General features: G+C 41.5%; 1 protein-coding gene across 1 annotated transcript in view; it reads left to right on the top strand.

Moving 5' to 3' along the window:
- Positions 1 to 18,080, top strand: part of cdh22 (cadherin 22) — a 180,374-nt gene that overhangs the window by 144,766 nt on the left and 17,528 nt on the right. The window contains exons 9-10 of the mRNA XM_020483952.2: positions 1,231 to 1,348; positions 8,344 to 8,595. Coding sequence (XP_020339541.1) covers positions 1,231 to 1,348; positions 8,344 to 8,595 — 370 coding nt within the window. The remainder of the gene's footprint in view (positions 1 to 1,230; positions 1,349 to 8,343; positions 8,596 to 18,080) is intronic.

Genomic DNA, 18,080 nt, shown 5'->3' with positions numbered 1-18,080 from the left:
TGTATGGATGCCCCTGCTCTCTCTATGTGTATGGATGCCCCTGCTCTCTCTCTATGTGACTGGATGCCCCTGCTCTCTCTATGTGACTGGATGCCCCTGCTCTCTCTCTATGTGACTGGATGCCCCTGCTCTCTCTCTATGTGACTGGATGCCCCTGCTCTCTCTATGTGTATGGATGCCCCTGCTCTCTCTCTGTGTGACTGGATGCCCCTGCTCTCTCTGTGTGTATGGATGCCTCTGCTCTCTCTCTGTGTGACTGGATGCCCCTGCTCTCTCTCTGTGTATGGATGCCCCTGCTCTCTCTATGTTTATGGATGCCCCTGCTATCTCTGTGTATGGATGCCCCTGCTCTCTCTCTCTGTGTATGGATGCCCCTGCTCTCTCTCGCTGTGTATGGATGCCCCTGCTCTCTCTCTGTGTATGGATGCCCCTGCTCTCTCTCTGTGTATGGATGCCCCTGCTCTCTCTCTGTGTATGGATGCCCCTGCTCTCTCTATGTGTATGGATGCCCCTGCTCTCTCTATGTGTATGGATGCCCCTGCTCTCTCTCTTTGTATGGATGCCCCTGCTCTCTCTATGTGTATGGATGCCCCTGCTCTCTCTCTGTGTATGGATGCCCCTGCTCTCTCTCTGTGTATGGATGCCCCTGCTCTCTCTATGTGTATGGATGCCCCTGCTCTCTCTCTGTGTGTACTCTGTCATTTTGGGAGGAGTGACAGAAGGACAGAGTCTCTTCCAGTTTGTACATGAGCCACACAACTGCTCAAGAGATTCTGCATTGAGGAAATGTCCCTAGCCTTCTAATTTCTCATTTGGATTTAACTGACTTAACCAAGTGAAAGAAACCCAGAACTGTACGCGTCTTTTGACAAGTGTTTAATGAGAAAAGTGAACTTTGTATTTTAGGAGGATTGCCTGAAGTGTTCCTTTCATCCCCACCCCTCCTCCTGTTATTTTATACAGTCACTTAATTCAATAACTGCAGCTGATTTGGTAAACCACTCTTAGAAGTTCACCACGTTTCCCTCAATGTGCTACTCCTCTCATCGGTCTGTGGCACACTGATTTTAATGTGAAAACGTAATTTATCAACCTGTGTTCGATGCTGGCCGCACTGAAATAGAATGAAGTATGAATTGTCATTACAGGGCTGTCTTGAGGTGAAAATATGGTTGAAAGTGGGATGGTGGCTTGTGTTCCATGCATCTTGATTTCCTTCCTCTCTGGCAGCTCATTCACACCATCAGCGTGGTGGATAGGGACGAGCCGCAGTCGGGCCAACGCTTCTCCTTCACCCTGGCTCCGGAGGCCACCAACAACCGCCACTTCACCCTGTGGGATGTCAAAGGTAAGGGGTCAGAAGTCAGAAGTCAAAGGACTTCCAGCTGTTACAGAGTCTCTCTGAAGGGTATTATGAAGGATGATACTGTACATCCTGGTGTCATGCCTCAGACAGTCTTTGAGCCTATCAGTTAATGCTTTTAGAGTTGGCTGTACCGTATGGTCCAACTGTGTAGCATAAAAGGTCATTAACACATTGTGAAATATAAAATGACTGTGTAGCTACACTAACACGTGGCACATGGGAATTTGGTATATGGACACACTGTTTAGCTTAACGTGCCACTGCATTTGAAAACACCACGTAAGGACATCCATACAGAGTGGTGACTTTGCCTCCGTCTTTTTTGTTGTTGCAAAACACTGACCCACGTAGCCAAGAGGGATTACATGTTCGCAAGCAAATCCCTCTTCGGAGATGTGTACCTAAGTGAATGTGACACGTGGCTAAATCAAGATTGATCTGACACAGTGAAAATGTCAGGCGAGTGAGCCAGGGAAATGTCAACGGCGGCTGTGGCGTGGTGTAACCCCAGTCACGCGCCAGGGTAGGAGGTCCTGAGTACGGGGAAACATGGGGCTCAGCGTCCGCATGGGTCCACTCACCCCTCCACACAGGCATGCTCAGGCATTCACATATACGCAGGCAGACAAACACATGCACATGCATAGACACAGGTAATTTGAACCAATCACACATGTATATACACAGAAAAATATGTATGATGGCAGCAAACATACACACACACACATGCACGAACACACACTTGTACAAACACACACACACACACACACACACACACACACACACACACACACACACACACACACACACACACACACCCCCACACACACACACACACACACACACCCCCACACACACACACACACACACACACACACACACACACACACACACACACACTCTGTGCTTAAAGGTATGCTCTAACACAGAGACACACAGTGACTCAGACCTTTTTTTTCTCCTCCCATCTCTCTTGTTTTCCACTGTACTTCTGTTTTCATGGACACGTTTGTCAACCTGTCAGATTGGATCTGTCACTTTCTCTCTGCACCATCACGGCTTCACATTGCATTCTGTCTTTGAGCCTTGATACATCAGGACAAACAGACACTCTCTTTTATTTCATCCCCTAAAACTGTTCTACTCATTGTTTGTTTGGATGTCTGTAAAGCTAGTCTTGGCCATTGAAGAAGGTCTGGAGTTAGAATAGAGACACGTCTTGCTTTATTTTACTGACTGCATTTTCCCTATAGGTAAATATTATTTATGAAGCTAATGAAAGACGTGTGTTTTGTTTTGTCTTAGCTTATCAGTTTTTGTTAATTTACTCAACTGATTACCGTAAATGAACATGAGATTCAATAACAAAACCTGTACCGTATATATTTCACTCCATTAAAACACACATAATTAGCTTAATCATTTCCCTGTCGCCTCATAAAATACATAATAAAATATACAGACTGTTTCCACAGCACTCGTCAATGCACCTATTAGTGCAATGAAATTCCACTTTATTTTCGATGAGTTTAAGGTGGTATTGGCATGTTATTAATGAATACTCTCGGGTACCTTATCTCAAAGAATTCAACACCATTGGTAACTACATGGTACTAAATGGTCCAAAACAATTATTGTGTAAATCTCAAAGAAACTAAAGTGTGATTAAAATGAAAGTATTAGTTCATTAACATTTTAACAAGGAATTTCAAAGTAATTACCTGCTATATGGTTATCATATCATTTCTGAAATAAACAATACAACGATGATGGAGCCTAAGAGCACTGCAACCCTTTTCACACTTTGTCTTTTTCAGATAGAAAGATGCACTTATGAAATAGGATGCTGAGTAGAGGTCAGAGGGACAATGTCAAATACATTATGCTCAGCAAAGTTACCGTAACAGGAAGAGTGTACTGCCTCCTGACAGTGCTGTATCTACGTCCATAACAGTGATGTCTGCCTGTAACAGTGCTGTATCGACGTCCATAACAGTGATGTCTGCCTCCTGACAGTGCTGTAGCTACGTCCATAACAGTGATGTCTGCCTGTAACAGTGTGTATCTACGTCCATAACAGTGATGTCTGACTCCCGACAGTGCTGTATCTACGTCCATAACAGTGATGTCTGCCTCCTGACGGTGCTGTAGCTACGTCCATAACAGTGATGTCTGCCTGTAACAGTGCTGTAGCTACGTCCATAACAGTGATGTCTGCCTGTAACAGTGCTGTAGCTACGTCCATAACAGTGATGTCTGCCTGTAACAGTGCTGTATCGACGTCCATAACAGTGATGTCTGCCTCCTGACAGTGCTGTAGCTACGTCCATAACGTTGATGTCTGCCTGTAACAGTGCTGTAGCTACGTCCATAACAGTGATGTCTGCCTGTAACAGTGCTGTAGCTACGTCCATAACAGTGATGTCTGCCTGTAACAGTGCTGTAGCTACGTCCATAACAGTGATGTCTGCCTCCTGACAGTGCTGTAGCTACGTCCGTAACGTTGATGTCTGCCTGTAACAGTGCTGTAGCTACGTCCATAACAGTGATGTCTGCCTCCTGACAGTGCTGTAGCTTCGTCCATAACAGTGATGTCTGCCTGTAACAGTGCTGTAGCTACGTCCATAACAGTGATGTCTGCCTGTAACGGTGCTGTAGCTACGTCCATAACAGTGATGTCTGCCTCCTGACGGTGCTGTAGCTACGTCCATAACAGTGATGTCTGCCTGTAACAGTGCTGTAGCTATGTCCATAACAGTGATGTCTGCCTGTAACAGTGCTGTATCTACGTCAATAACAGTGATGTCTGCCTGTAACAGTGCTGTAGCTACGTCCATAACAGTGATGTCTGCCTCCTGACAGTGCTGTAGCTACGTCCATAACAGTGATGTCTGCCTGTAACAGTGCTGTATCTACGTCCATAACAGTGATGTCTGCCTGTAAAAGTGCTGTAGCTACGTCCATAACAGTATGTCTGCCTCCTGACGGTGCTGTAGCTACGTCCATAACAGTGATGTCTGCCTGTAACAGTGCTGTAGCTATGTCCATAACAGTGATGTCTGCCTGTAACAGTGCTGTATCTACGTCAATAACAGTGATGTCTGCCTGTAACAGTGCTGTAGCTACGTCCATAACAGTGATGTCTGCCTCCTGACAGTGCTGTAGCTACGTCCATAACAGTGATGTCTGCCTGTAACAGTGCTGTATCTACGTCCATAACAGTGATGTCTGCCTGTAAAAGTGCTGTAGCTACGTCCATAACAGTATGTCTGCCTCCTGACAGTGCTGTAGCTACGTCCATAACAGTGATGTCTGCCTGTAACAGTGCTGTATCTACGTGCATAACAGTGATGTCTGCCTGTAACAGTGCTGTAGCTACGTCCATAACAGTGATGTCTGCCTGGAACAGTGCTGTATCTACGTCCATAACAGTGATGTCTGCCTCCTGACAGTGCTGTAGCTTCGTCCATAACAGTGATGTCTGCCTGTAACAGTGCTGTAGCTACGTCCATAACAGTGATGTCTGCCTGTAACGGTGCTGTAGCTACGTCCATAACAGTGATGTCTGCCTCCTGACGGTGCTGTAGCTACGTCCATAACAGTGATGTCTGCCTGTAACAGTGCTGTAGCTACGTCCATAACAGTGATGTCTGCCTGTAACAGTGCTGTATCTACGTCCATAACAGTGATGTCTGCCTGTAACAGTGCTGTAGCTACGTCCATAACAGTGATGTCTGCCTCCTGACAGTGCTGTAGCTACGTCCATAACAGTGATGTCTGCCTGTAACAGTGCTGTATCTACGTCCATAACAGTGATGTCTGCCTGTAACAGTGCTGTAGCTACGTCCATAACAGTATGTCTGCCTCCTGACAGTGCTGTATCTACGTCCATAACAGTGATGTCTGCCTGTAACAGTGCTGTATCTACGTCCATAACAGTGGTGTCTGCCTGTAACAGTGCTGTATCTACGTCCATAACAGTGATGTCTGCCTGTAACAGTGCTGTATCTACGTCCATAACAGTGATGTCTGCCTCCTGACGGTGCTGTATCTACGTCCATAACAGTGATGTCTGCCTCCTGACAGTGCTGTAGCTACGTCCATAACAGTGATGTCTGCCTGTAACAGTGCTGTAGCTACGTCCATAACAGTGATGTCTGCCTGTAACAGTGCTGTATCTACGTGCATAACAGTGATGTCTGCCTGTAACAGTGCTGTAGCTACGTCCATAACAGTGATGTCTGCCTGTAACAGTGCTGTATCTACGTGCATAACAGTGATGTCTGCCTGTAACAGTGCTGTAGCTACGTCCATAACAGTGATGTCTGCCTGGAACAGTGCTGTATCTACGTCCATAATAGTGATGTCTGCCACCTGACAGTGCTGTAGCTACGTCCATAACAGTGATGTCTGCCTCCTGACAGTGCTGTAGCTACATCCATAACAGTGATGTCTGCCTGTAACAGTGCTGTATCTACGTCCATAACAGTGATGTCTGCCTGTAACAGTGCTGTAGCTACGTCCATAACAGTGATGTCTGCCTCCTGACGGTGCTGTATCTACGTCCATAACAGTGATGTCTGCCTGTAACAGTGCTGTATCTACGTCCATAACTGTGATGTCTGCCTCCTGACAGTTCTGTATCTACGTCCATAACAGTGATGTCTGCCTCCTGACGGTGCTGTAGCAACGTCCATAACAGTGATGTCTGCCTGTAACAGTGCTGTAGTTATGTCCATAACAGTGATGTCTGCCTGTAACAGTGCTGTATCTACATCCATAACAGTGATGTCTGCCTGTAACAGTGCTGTAGCTACGTCCATAACAGTGATGTCTGCCTCCTGACAGTGCTGTAGCTACGTCCATAACAGTGATGTCTGCCTCCTGACAGTGCTGTAGCTACGTCCATAACAGTGATGCCTGCCTGTAACAGTGCTGTATCTACGTCCATAACAGTGATGTCTGCCTGTAACAGTGCTGTAGCTACGTCCATAACAGTGATGTCTGCCTCCTGACGGTACTGTAGCAACGTCCATAACAGTGATGTCTGCCTCCTGACGGTGCTGTATCTACGTCCATAACAGTGATGTCTGCCTGTAACAGTGCTGTATCTACATCCATAACAGTGATGTCTGCCTGTAACAGTGCTGTAGCTACGTCCATAACAGTGATGTCTGCCTCCTGACAGTGCTCACTAGCTATTCTGACTATTTGTCAAAGCCTGCTACTGTATGCTTAGTTAAATAAAGGTGAAATAAAAACATACAAATACCTTTATTGTTACATGTGTCTCCCCGAGAGGCTGTGCACCAGTGAGGTTTCATTTCAAATTATGACGTCCTCCCATTTTCTCCCCTTGGTTTCATTTGACTAAAAAGAATGTGTGATGAAGCAGACATGGCTCTCAAGAGAAGATGTGCTCACTGTGCTCACTGCCCACAAAATGAGGTGGAAACTGAGCTGCACTTCCTAACCTCCTGTCCAATGTATGACCATATTAGAGAGACATATTTCCCTCAGATTACACAGACCCACAAAGAATTTGAAAACAAATCCAATTTTGATAAACTCACATATCTACTGGGTGAAATACCACAGTGTGCCATCACAACAGCGAGATTTGTGACCTGCTGCCACAAGAAAAGGGCAACCAGTGAAGAACAAATACCATTGTAAATACAACACATATTTATTTATTTTCCCTTTTGTACTTTAACTATTTGCAAATCATTACAAAACTGTATATAGACAGAATATGAGATTTGAAATGTCTTTATTCTTTTGGAACTTTTGTGAGTGTAATGTTTAATGTTTATTTCACTTTTGTTTATTATCTATTTCACTTGCTTTGGCAATGTAAAAATGTGTTTCTCATGTCAATAAAACCCCTTAAATTGACATTGAATGCTCACTGACAGCAGCTAGCAATTCATGTGTTCACTCTAAAAAAGACGTGGTTGAAGTGTATGGGCTTGACACATAAGATTCCCTTGCTCCATGTCCTTAAATACAAATATTATTTCAGAGTTGATGATCTGAGGTATATATTTTTGGCAAAATGGGACTGTTTACGTCTAATAATGTCTATTTAGCCTGTATAACCCATCTATGCATGAAAAAGTAAATGCTTCTGAACTGTTCATTGATAATTTGGGGCGGCAGGTAGTTAGAGTGTTGGGCCAGTAACCGAAATGTTGCTGGATCAAATCCCTGAGCTGACAAGGTAAAGATCTGTTGTTCTGCCCCTGAAAAAGGCAGTTAACTCACTGTTCCCCGGTAGGCCGTCATTGTAAATAAGAATTTGTTTTTAATTTACCTTCCTAGTTAAATAAAGGTTCAATTTAAAAAATATATATATATATATAAAAAATGATGGATGGTAGTAACCATATGACCAAATGGTCAACCTGAGCAGAGGCAAGTGTAGTTATTAAGTAGCACCTATTTTATTTTTCCACATGGCTCTACTCAATTATCTTGATTGATTCCTCTGTCTGTGAGGAATTCCAGACTATAGAATTAACCTTTTACTGCAGTGGGCTAAATCAGGGTCACACAGAGTGATTATTGGTAGTCTTAAACAAATCTACCTTGAAACCAAAGTATACACCTCACACACATGGTTATGGGCTTTAAAAGAAGACACCTGTACCATGTCAGATATAGATTTGAAATGTATTCCATTTTGAGTTTCCGTCCCAATATTGCACGAAGCAGACCAACTCTTTGGTCGTTTAAAAACCTGCTGTATGTAAAATACTGTGTACTATAGCTTGGAAAATAACTAAATATGACTCTGGAATACTGGTAATGAAATACTAGTATCATCCCGGCACTAATATTATCTCGTATATCTCTATGTTCCAGACAACACTGCAGACCCAGTGCTCAGGCTTCAACCAACACGAGCAGATCGTTATGAAGGTCTATGTTTGACATAGGCTACCCTTGTATAATTTTATGTCTCTATGTTCCAGACAACACTGTAGGGATCCGGACCCAGCGCTCGGGCTTCAACCGCCACGAGCAGAACGTCTACCTGCTGCCTATCCTGGTGGTGGATACCGGGCCTCCTGCTCTGAGCTCCACGGGCACCCTGACCATCCACGTGTGTGGCTGCGACCCGGAAGGCGCCATCCAGTCCTGCAATGCCACCGCCTACGTCATTAGCGCCTCACTCAGTCCCGGGGCCCTCATAGCCCTACTGGTCTGCATGCTCATACTCATAGGTAAGGAGCGACCAAACCCCTTCTTCATTGAGGTTGCCAACATAATAGTTATACAAGTGAAATTCCAGTCTATTTGGCACTTTAGGCAATCAAACACTCAAGGTTCTTGAAAGAAACTAATGATATTTGAACCCAGGTCTGAAAACATCTGTTGTAGCTCCCAAAGAAGTGAGCATTTATGTAAAGAAACTATGCACAAAACAAACAACACTATGACCTGTTGGTCTGCTTGTACAGTTTTTGGGGCAACACAATTGCACACTTGTTGAGATTTCTGTCTATAATCAACTGTAAAGACACACGCTGAGCATAGGATCCAATTGAAGGTTGCAGATTGTTTGTTGGGATAAAGTATGTGATAAAGTATGTTTACAACTGGCATTAATAAAAGGAAAGACGTAGATATTCTGATGGGGGTCTATAGGCACACGGAAAATGCTTTTGTTTTAAACAGACAAATAGAGAGGTATACAGTATATAGGTGTAAAATATGATAATTCTGCTGCAGGTATATCACATATAAAGTGCATTCAGAAAGTTCAGACCACTTGACTTTTTCCACATTTTCTTACGTTACAGCGTCATTCTAACATGGATTAAATATATTTTTTACCTCATCAATCTACACACAATACCCTATAATGACGAAGCATAAACAGGTTTTTAGAAATTGTAGCAAATTAATTCAAAATAAAAAACGTAAATATCATATTTACGTAAGTATTCAGACTATTTACTCAGTACTTTGTTGAAGCACCTTTGGCAGTGATTACAGCCTTGAGTCTTGGGTATGATGCTACAAGCTTGGCACACCTGTATTTGGGAGGTTTCTCCCATTCTTCTCTGCAGATCCTTTCTAGCTCTGTCAGGTTGGATGGGGAGCATCGCTACGCAGCTATTTTCAGGTCTATCCAGAGATATTCGATCAGGTTTAAGTCTGGGCTCTGGCTGGGCCACTCAAGAACATTCAGAGACTTGTCCCGAAGTCACTCCTGCGGCTTCCGTCTGGCCACTCTACCATAAAGACCTGATTGGTGGAGTGCTGCAGAGATGGTTGTCCTTCTGGAAGGCTCTCCCATCTCCATAGAGGAACTCTGGAGTTCTGTCAGAGTGACCATCAGGTTCTTAGTCACCTCCCTGACCAAGGCCATTCTCCCCCAATTGCTAAGTTTGGCTGGGTGGCCAGTTCTAGGAAGAGTCTTGGTGTTTCCAAACTTCTTCCATTTAAGAATTATGGAGGTCACTGTGTTCTTGGGGACCTTCAATGATGTATAAATGTTTTGGTACCCTTCCCCAGATCTGTGCCTCAACACTATCCTGTCTCGGAGCTCTACGGACAATTCCTTCAACCTCAGGACTTGGTTTTTGCTCTGACATGCACTGTCAACTGTGGGACCTTATATACACTGGTGGAATCCTACCAATTTGTAGAAGCATCTCAAGGATCATCAATGGAAACAAGATGCACCTGAGCTCAATGTCAAGTCTCATAGCAAATGGTCTGAGTACTTATGTAAGTAAGGTATTTCTGTTAAAAGAAATGTCTCCAAAACCTGTTTTCTCTTTTCATTATAGGGTATTGTGTTGTAGATTGAGGGAAATATTTTACATACAGTAACATAATGTATAAACAGTGAAAGGGTCTGAATCCCTTCCAAATGCACTGTATGAGTATATGGGAATTATTCAAAACAATGTGAATAATATAGAGACCATTAGACCAAAGTCAAATCTACAACTACCAATGTATCCTTCATTTTCTTATCCTTGTCTTAGTATAGACAGTTCATGACGCAATCCCACCAAACAATATACCCCTATAGCTGTATCCCTCATTCATGAATTGCATATCTAAGATTCGTTTTACATTTATTGTCACCATTTCCTTATCCTTCCTTCAATATTTCCTTATGCTTGACTAAGGATAGTTCATGATGCTATCCCACCAAACAGCACTTATCCAAATGTGTGGCACTTATCTGAACGATAAACCAAGTAGTACTAAAACTGACTGTATCACCCCACCACAACTAGGCTTTAATGGACAGTCCACCTTTTAGAGTTACGTTTTTTCTCATCTCATGTAGAACAGGCTGGAAAACAAGGACAGATTACATAAAAAGGTGATGCATTTCTTTACTTTTCCATCTTTTTCCTTCAAACGGTTAACTGCTGATGTTGCAGTCAGAAAACTCAACCCCCTTTCATGAGAAAAAGTTTTGTCCAAGTGGAGAGTGTATACAATTCAATGATATCAAACCACTCTGCTCCCCAGAATATGGAGGTAGGGGGAGCTGAGTGGAGGGAGTGGGAGGCCTAGAAGGAGGAGGAGGAGGAGGAGAGGGGGGGGGGGGGGGTGATTGCTGCATCAGCCCTAACGTCCCCCTGGAACAACGCTCTTTAAATAGATAAGGCTTTCCAGGCGTTCTCAGATACTAGCACTCACATGCACGACTCTCAGCAGGAGTGCTAGGCGAGAGAGGATTTTTGGATTGTCATGTTTAAACATTTAATGAGTCGCTTGCCTCGTCAATATTGCTTGAAACATTCCTCTTTCGGCTGCGGTTGAAACGCAATAACGCAGTGTACATCGTTGTCAGTTTATTTTCGGTTCCCTCGTCTTACTTCACTAACATGTTTCACATCTTGTTTGTTTTGAATGATTGATGAACAGGCCGGGACTAGGTCCCTAAATGGCACTCTAGTCCCCATATAGGGCACTACCTTTGACCAGGGCACTGGGATTGGGGGGCCATTTGGGACATACCTTAGGTCACCCGGGGTCTCTGAATCAGGGAAGGGGTATTGTTTTTAGGGTGGTTTTAATGAGAGTACGGTTAAAGTTATGCCTCCGTTAACGTAAGCGTAGTGAGCTTAAAAAGCCATTTATATTTTATTCATTGTGGTTTTTAAAAGCCTTTTGGCCCTCAACCAACACATTATGGTTATGTACAAATCGTAAGGAGACAAGCTTCACTACAAAAAGCATTGGTTAAAAGGTACTGTGGTTTTCGTGGTGCTATAGCTATTAGAGGTCGGCCGATTATGATTTTTAAACGCTTATACCGATACCGATTATTGGAGGACAAAGAAAAGCCGATACCGATTAATCTGCCAATTTTTAAAAATGTATTTGTAATAATGACAATTACAAAAATACTGAATGAACACTTATTTTAACTTAATATAATACATAAATAAAAATCGATTTAGCCTCAAATAAATAATGAAACATGTTCAATTTGGTTTAAATTATGCAAAAACAAAGTGTTGGAGAAGAAAGTAAAAGTGCAATATGTGCAATGTAAAAAAGCTAACGTTTAAGTTCCTTGCTTAGAACATGAGAACATATGAAAACTGGTAGTTCCTTTTAACACGAGTCTTCAATATTCCAAGGTAAGAGGTTTTAGGTTGTAGTTAATATAGTATTTATAGGACTATTTCTCTCTATACCATTTGTATTTCATATACCTTTGACTATTGGATGTTCTTATAGGCACTTTAGTATTGCCATTGTAACAGTATAGGTTCTGTCCCTCTCCTCACCCCTACCTGGGCTCGAACCAGGAACACATCATCAACAGCCACCCTCGAAGCAGCGTTACCCATGCAGAGCAAGGGGAAAAACCACTCCAAGTCTCAGAGCGAGTGACATTTGAAACGCTATTAGCGCACACCCCGCTAACTAGCTAGCCATTTCAAATCGGTTACACCAGCCTAATCTCGGGAGTTGATAAGCTTGAAGTCAGAAACAGCTCAATGCTTGAAGCACAACGAAGAGCTGCTGGCAAAATGCACAAAAGTGCTGTTTGAATGAATGCTTACGAGCCTGCTGCTGCCTACCATCGCTCAGTCAGACTGCTCTATCAAATATCACATCCTAGACTTAATTATAACATAATAACACACAGAAATATGAGCCTTTGGTCATTAATATGGTCGAATCCGGAAACTATCATTTCGAAAACAAAACATTTATTATTTCAGTGAAATACGGAACCGTTCGGTATTTTATCTAACGGGTGGTATCCCTCAGTCTAAATATTCCTGTTACATTGTACAACCTTCAATGTTATGTCATAATTACGTACAATTCTGGCAAATTAGTTCGCAATGAGCCAGGTGGCCCAAACTGTTGCATAACCCTGACTTTGCGTGCAATGAACGCAAGAGAAGTGACACAATTTCACCTAGTTAATATTGCCTGCTAACCTGGATTTATTTTAGCTAAATATGCAGGTTTAAAAATATATACTTCTGTATATTGATTTTAAGAAAGGCATTGGTGTTTATGGTTAGGTACAGTCGTGCAACGATTGTGCTTTTTTTCACAAATGCGCTTTTGTTAAATCATCCCCTTCCTTGCATCGATTATATGCAACGCAGGACATGCTAGATAAACTAGTAATATCAGCAACCATGTGTAGTTAACTAGTGATTATTATTGATTGATTGTTTTTTATAAGATACGTTTAATGCTAGCTAGCATCTTACCTTGGCTTACTGCATTCGCGTAACAGGCAGGCTCCTCGTGGAGTGCAATGAGAGGCAGGTGGTTAGTGCGTTGGACTAGTTAACTGTAAGGTTGCAAGAATGAATCCCGGAGCTGACAAGGTAAAAATCTGTCGTTCTGCCCCTGAACAAGACAGTTAACCCACCATTCCTAGGCCGTCTTCGAAAATAAGAATGTGTTACTAACTGTAACAATCTGTTGTTATGAAAACTTGAAATCGGCCCTAATTAATCGGTCATTCCAATTCGGTCAACCTCTAATTGCTATAGAGTATTTACAGTATTCCATTTAGATTGTGCTATATTGAAACACATACAGTGCCTTCAGAAAGTATTTACGCCCCTTGACTTTTTCCACATTTTGTTTTGTTACAGCCTTAATTTAAATTGAATTCAACTTAGATTTTGTGTGACTCGCCTAGACAGTGGAATTCTGTTTTTACAAATTAATTAAAAATGTTATTGCTGAAATGTCTTGAGTCAATAAATATTCAGCCCCTTTGTTATGGCAAATGCATTAAGAAGGAACTCCACAAATTAACTTTTAACAAGGCACACCTGTTAATTGAAATGCATTAATTGAAACCTCATGAAGCTAGCTGAAAGAATGCCAAGAGTGTGCAAAGCTGTCATCAAGGCAAAGGGTGGCTACTTTGAAGAATCTGAAGTAAAAAATATATTTTGATTTAACACTTTTTGTTTACTACATGATTCCATATGTGTTATTTCATAGTTTTGATGTTTTCACTATTATTCTACAATGTAGAACATAGTAAAGATAAAGAAAAACCCTGGAATGAGTAGGTGTGTCCACACTTTTGACTGGTACTCTATTTTAAAATATATTATCATATTTTTACAGTGCCTTGCGAAAGTATTCGGCCCCCTTGAACTTTGCGACCTTTTGCCACATTTCAGGCTTCAAACATAAAGATATAAAACTGTATTTTTTTGTGAAGAATCAACAACAAGTGGGACACAATCATGAAGTGGAAAGACATTTATTGGATATTTCAAACTTTTTTAACAAATCAAAAACGGAAAAATTGGGCGTGCAAAATTATTCAGCCCCTTTACTTTCAGTGCAGCAAACTCTCTCCAGAAGTTCAGTGAGGATCTCTGAATGATCCAATGTTGACCTAAATGACTAATGATGATAAATACAATCCACCTGTGTGTAATCAAGTCTCTGTATAAATGCACCTGCACTGTGATAGTCTCAGAGGTCCGTTAAAAGCGCAGAGAGCATCATGAAGAACAAGGAATACACCAGGCAGGTCCGAGATACTGTTGTGAAGAAGTTTAAAGCCGGATTTGGATACAAAAAGATTTCCCAAGCTTTAAACATCCCAAGGAGCACTGTGCAAGCGATAATATTGAAATGGAAGGAGTATCAGACCACTGCAAATCTACCAAGACCTGGCCGTCCCTCTAAACTTTCAGCTCATACAAGGAGAAGACTGATCAGAGATGCAGCCAAGAGGCCCATGATGCCTCTGGATGAACTGCAGAGATCTACAGCTGAGGTGGGAGACTCTGTCCATAGGACAACAATCAGTCGTATATTGCACAAATCTGGCCTTTATGGAAGAGTGGCAAGAAGAAAGCCATTTCTTAAAGATATCCATAAAAAGTGTAGTTTAAAGTTTGCCACAAGCCACCTGGGAGACACACCAAACATGTGGAAGAAGGTGCTCTGGTGCTTTTGGCAACAATGCAAAACGTTATTTTTGGCGTAAAAGCAACACAGCTCATCACCCTGAACACACCATCCCCACTGTCAAACATGGTGGTGGCAGCATCATGGTTTGGGCCTGCTTTTCTTCAGTAGGGACAGGGAAGATGGTTAAAATTGATGGGAAGATGGATGGAGCCAAATACAGGACCATTCTGGAAGAAAACCTGATGGAGTCTGCAAAAGACCTGAGACTGGGATGGAGATTTGTCTTCCAACAAGACAATGATCCAAAACATAAAGCAAAATCTACAATGGAATGGTTCAAAAATAAACATATCCAGGTGTTAGAATGGCCAAGTCAAAGTCCAGACCTGAATCCAATCGAGAATCTGTGGAAAGAACTGAAAACTGCTGTTCACAAATGCTCTCCATCCAACCTCACTGAGCTCGAGCTGTTTTGCAAGGAGGAATGGGAAAAAATGTCAGTCTCTCGATGTGCAAAACTGATAGAGACATACCCCAAGCGACTTACAGCTGTAATCGCAGCAAAAGGTGGCGCTACAAAGTATTAACTTAAGGGGGCTGAATAATTTTGCACGCCCAATTTTTCAGTTTTCGATTTGTAAAAAAAGTTTGAAATATCCAATAAATGTCGTTCCACTTCATGATTGTGTCCCACTTGTTGTTGATTCTTCACAAAAAAATACAGTTTTATATCTTTATGTTTGAAGCCTGAAATGTGGCAAAAGGTCGCAAAGTTCAAGGGGGCCGAATACTTTCGCAAGGCACTGTAAATTCCATAAATGAACGTGACATAGATTTTTAAATATGTTATCATATATTTCAATAACATATGTCACATTTATGAAAATTCTTATATATTTCAACATATATGTGACATATATATACATATGTGTAGATACATATATGGGCATAAATGTTTGCACCATATATGGGCGTATACTGTATGTTTCCACCATACATGGGCATATATGTTTCCACCATTTATGGGCATGCACTGTATGTTTCCACCATCTATGCCCATATAATATATAAATAATATACAGTTGAAGTCGGAAGTTTACATACACCTTAGCCAAGTATATTTCAATTCAGTTGTTCACAATTCCTGACATTTAATCCTAGTAAAAATTCCCTGTTTTAGGTCAGTTAGGATCACCACTTAATTTTAAGAATGTGAAATGTCAGAATAATAGTAGAGAGAGTGATTTATATCAGCTTTTCTTTTTTTACATCACATTCCCAGTGGGTCAGAAGTTTACATACACTCAATTAGTATTTGGTACCATTGCCTTTAAATTGTTTAAACGTCTTATGGCTGCAATCCCGTTAATGGGATGATATGACAACAGTCAGTGAAAGTGCAGGGCGCCAAATTCAAAACATAAAAAATCGCATAATTAAAAGTCCTCAAACATACATGTGTCTTACACCGTTTTAAAGGTAGTCTTGTTGTTAAAGTTGATCCTACCCATACCGGATCCGGGAGCGTGACTACAGGCTCAGCTCATTACCATAACGCAAAATGCGAAAAAATATTCTTAGAAATATTTAACCTCCACACCTATACAAGTCCAATAGCTCAAATGAAAGATAAACACCTTGTTCATCTACCCAGTAAGTCAGATTTCTAAAATGTTTTACGGCGAAAACACACCACACATTTATATTAGACCACCACCGAAACAAAAGACAAGAGGCGGCCATTTTGTCCCAGAAAATATAAAATTATAAAAGCAGGATTAAAAAATAGATCATTCACTAACCTTTTGAAAATCTTCATCAGATGACAGTACTAGGACATGTTATACAGTAAAAAAAAAAAATCAATAATATGCTATTTATATCCATAAATCTCTGTTTACAATGACGACATTTTTGAAAAATGCTACTCAAATGTCCGGAGAAATTATGATAGCTCCGACAGATAACGTCAGATAACAAGCAATACACATGACTAAATATACATGTTCTACATATAGTTACAAAGATACACTTCTTCTTAATGCAACCGCTGTGTTACATTTATTTTTAACGTTACAGAATTCGTTCACTACGCTATAATATGAGGCGGCGCTCAGATATTAGCTGTATGTCTCCTCTACGTTTGGAGAGCACAGAAACCCAAAATGAACCACATAAATATTCCCTTACCTTTGATGTTCTTCGATCAGAAGACGTGGAAGGAGTTATACTTACCCAATACATTGTTTGGTTTCAAGTTGTGTGTCTCTGTATTAGCATATGCTAACAGCTTCAGCTGAAATGCACCCAAAATGACTTCTGGTCCCACACTCTTGCGCATCAAAACTTCAAAATTACATATTATATGTCGACTAAACTGGTCAAACTAAGTGCAGAATCGAGCATTAGGATGTTTTAATCATGTAAAACAAAGATCAGCGCTAACAGACAAACCGAAGTCAATTGGTGCTTCATGGAAAAAGTGGCCGATGCGCGCAATAGAGTGCATGTATTTTCGCGTGACCCGAATGTTTTCACCCGCCAAAGGACGGGGGCGCGCTAGATTCTAACAAAGAACGCGTCATTTGAAAGCAGACATCGCGCTGAACACATAGAAACTGTTCCTGGATCGGTAGCTGGTTGGGAAGGGTGGGGGCGATGACGTCAAATTTGTCCCAACTTTTCTGTTGAGAAGAGGGTGTTTGGAAGAAAGGCTGCCCTGGGAGTTCTGCTTTACATACAGACATAATTTAAACGGTTTTAGAAACTTTAGAGTGTTTTCTATTCAATAATAATTATTATATGCATATATTAGCAATTTTGGAAAAAAATATTTTCAGTTTACTATGGGCACGCACTTCCTCCAAAAGGGGCAGTATTCGGCCCTAGGATCAACTGGTTAATCCCACCACAGTGTCCGATTTAAAATAGGCTTTAAAATGAAAGCACCACAAATGATTATGTTAGGTGATCACCAAACCACAATAAAACAGCCATTTTCCCAGCCAAAGAGGACAAATAGTGATAAAATGAATCACTAACCTTTGATGATCTTCGTCAGATGACACTCATAGGACTTCATGTTACACAATACATGTATGTTCTGTTTGATAAAGTTAATATTTATCATAATATGAGTTTATATTGGCGAGTTACATTCACTAGTTCCAAAAACATCCAGTGATTTTGCATAGCCACATCATTCAACAGAAATACTCATCATAAATGTAGATAATAATACAAGTTATACACATGGAATTATAGACATACCTGCAACCGCTCTGTCTGATTTTTGAAAAACTTTACAGAA

Source organism: Oncorhynchus kisutch, linkage group LG5 (assembly GCF_002021735.2).
Source record: "Oncorhynchus kisutch isolate 150728-3 linkage group LG5, Okis_V2, whole genome shotgun sequence".
NCBI lineage: Eukaryota > Metazoa > Chordata > Actinopteri > Salmoniformes > Salmonidae > Oncorhynchus > Oncorhynchus kisutch.
The sequence above is the reverse complement of the archived record's forward strand: the minus strand, read 5'-3'. Positions and strand labels throughout refer to the sequence as shown.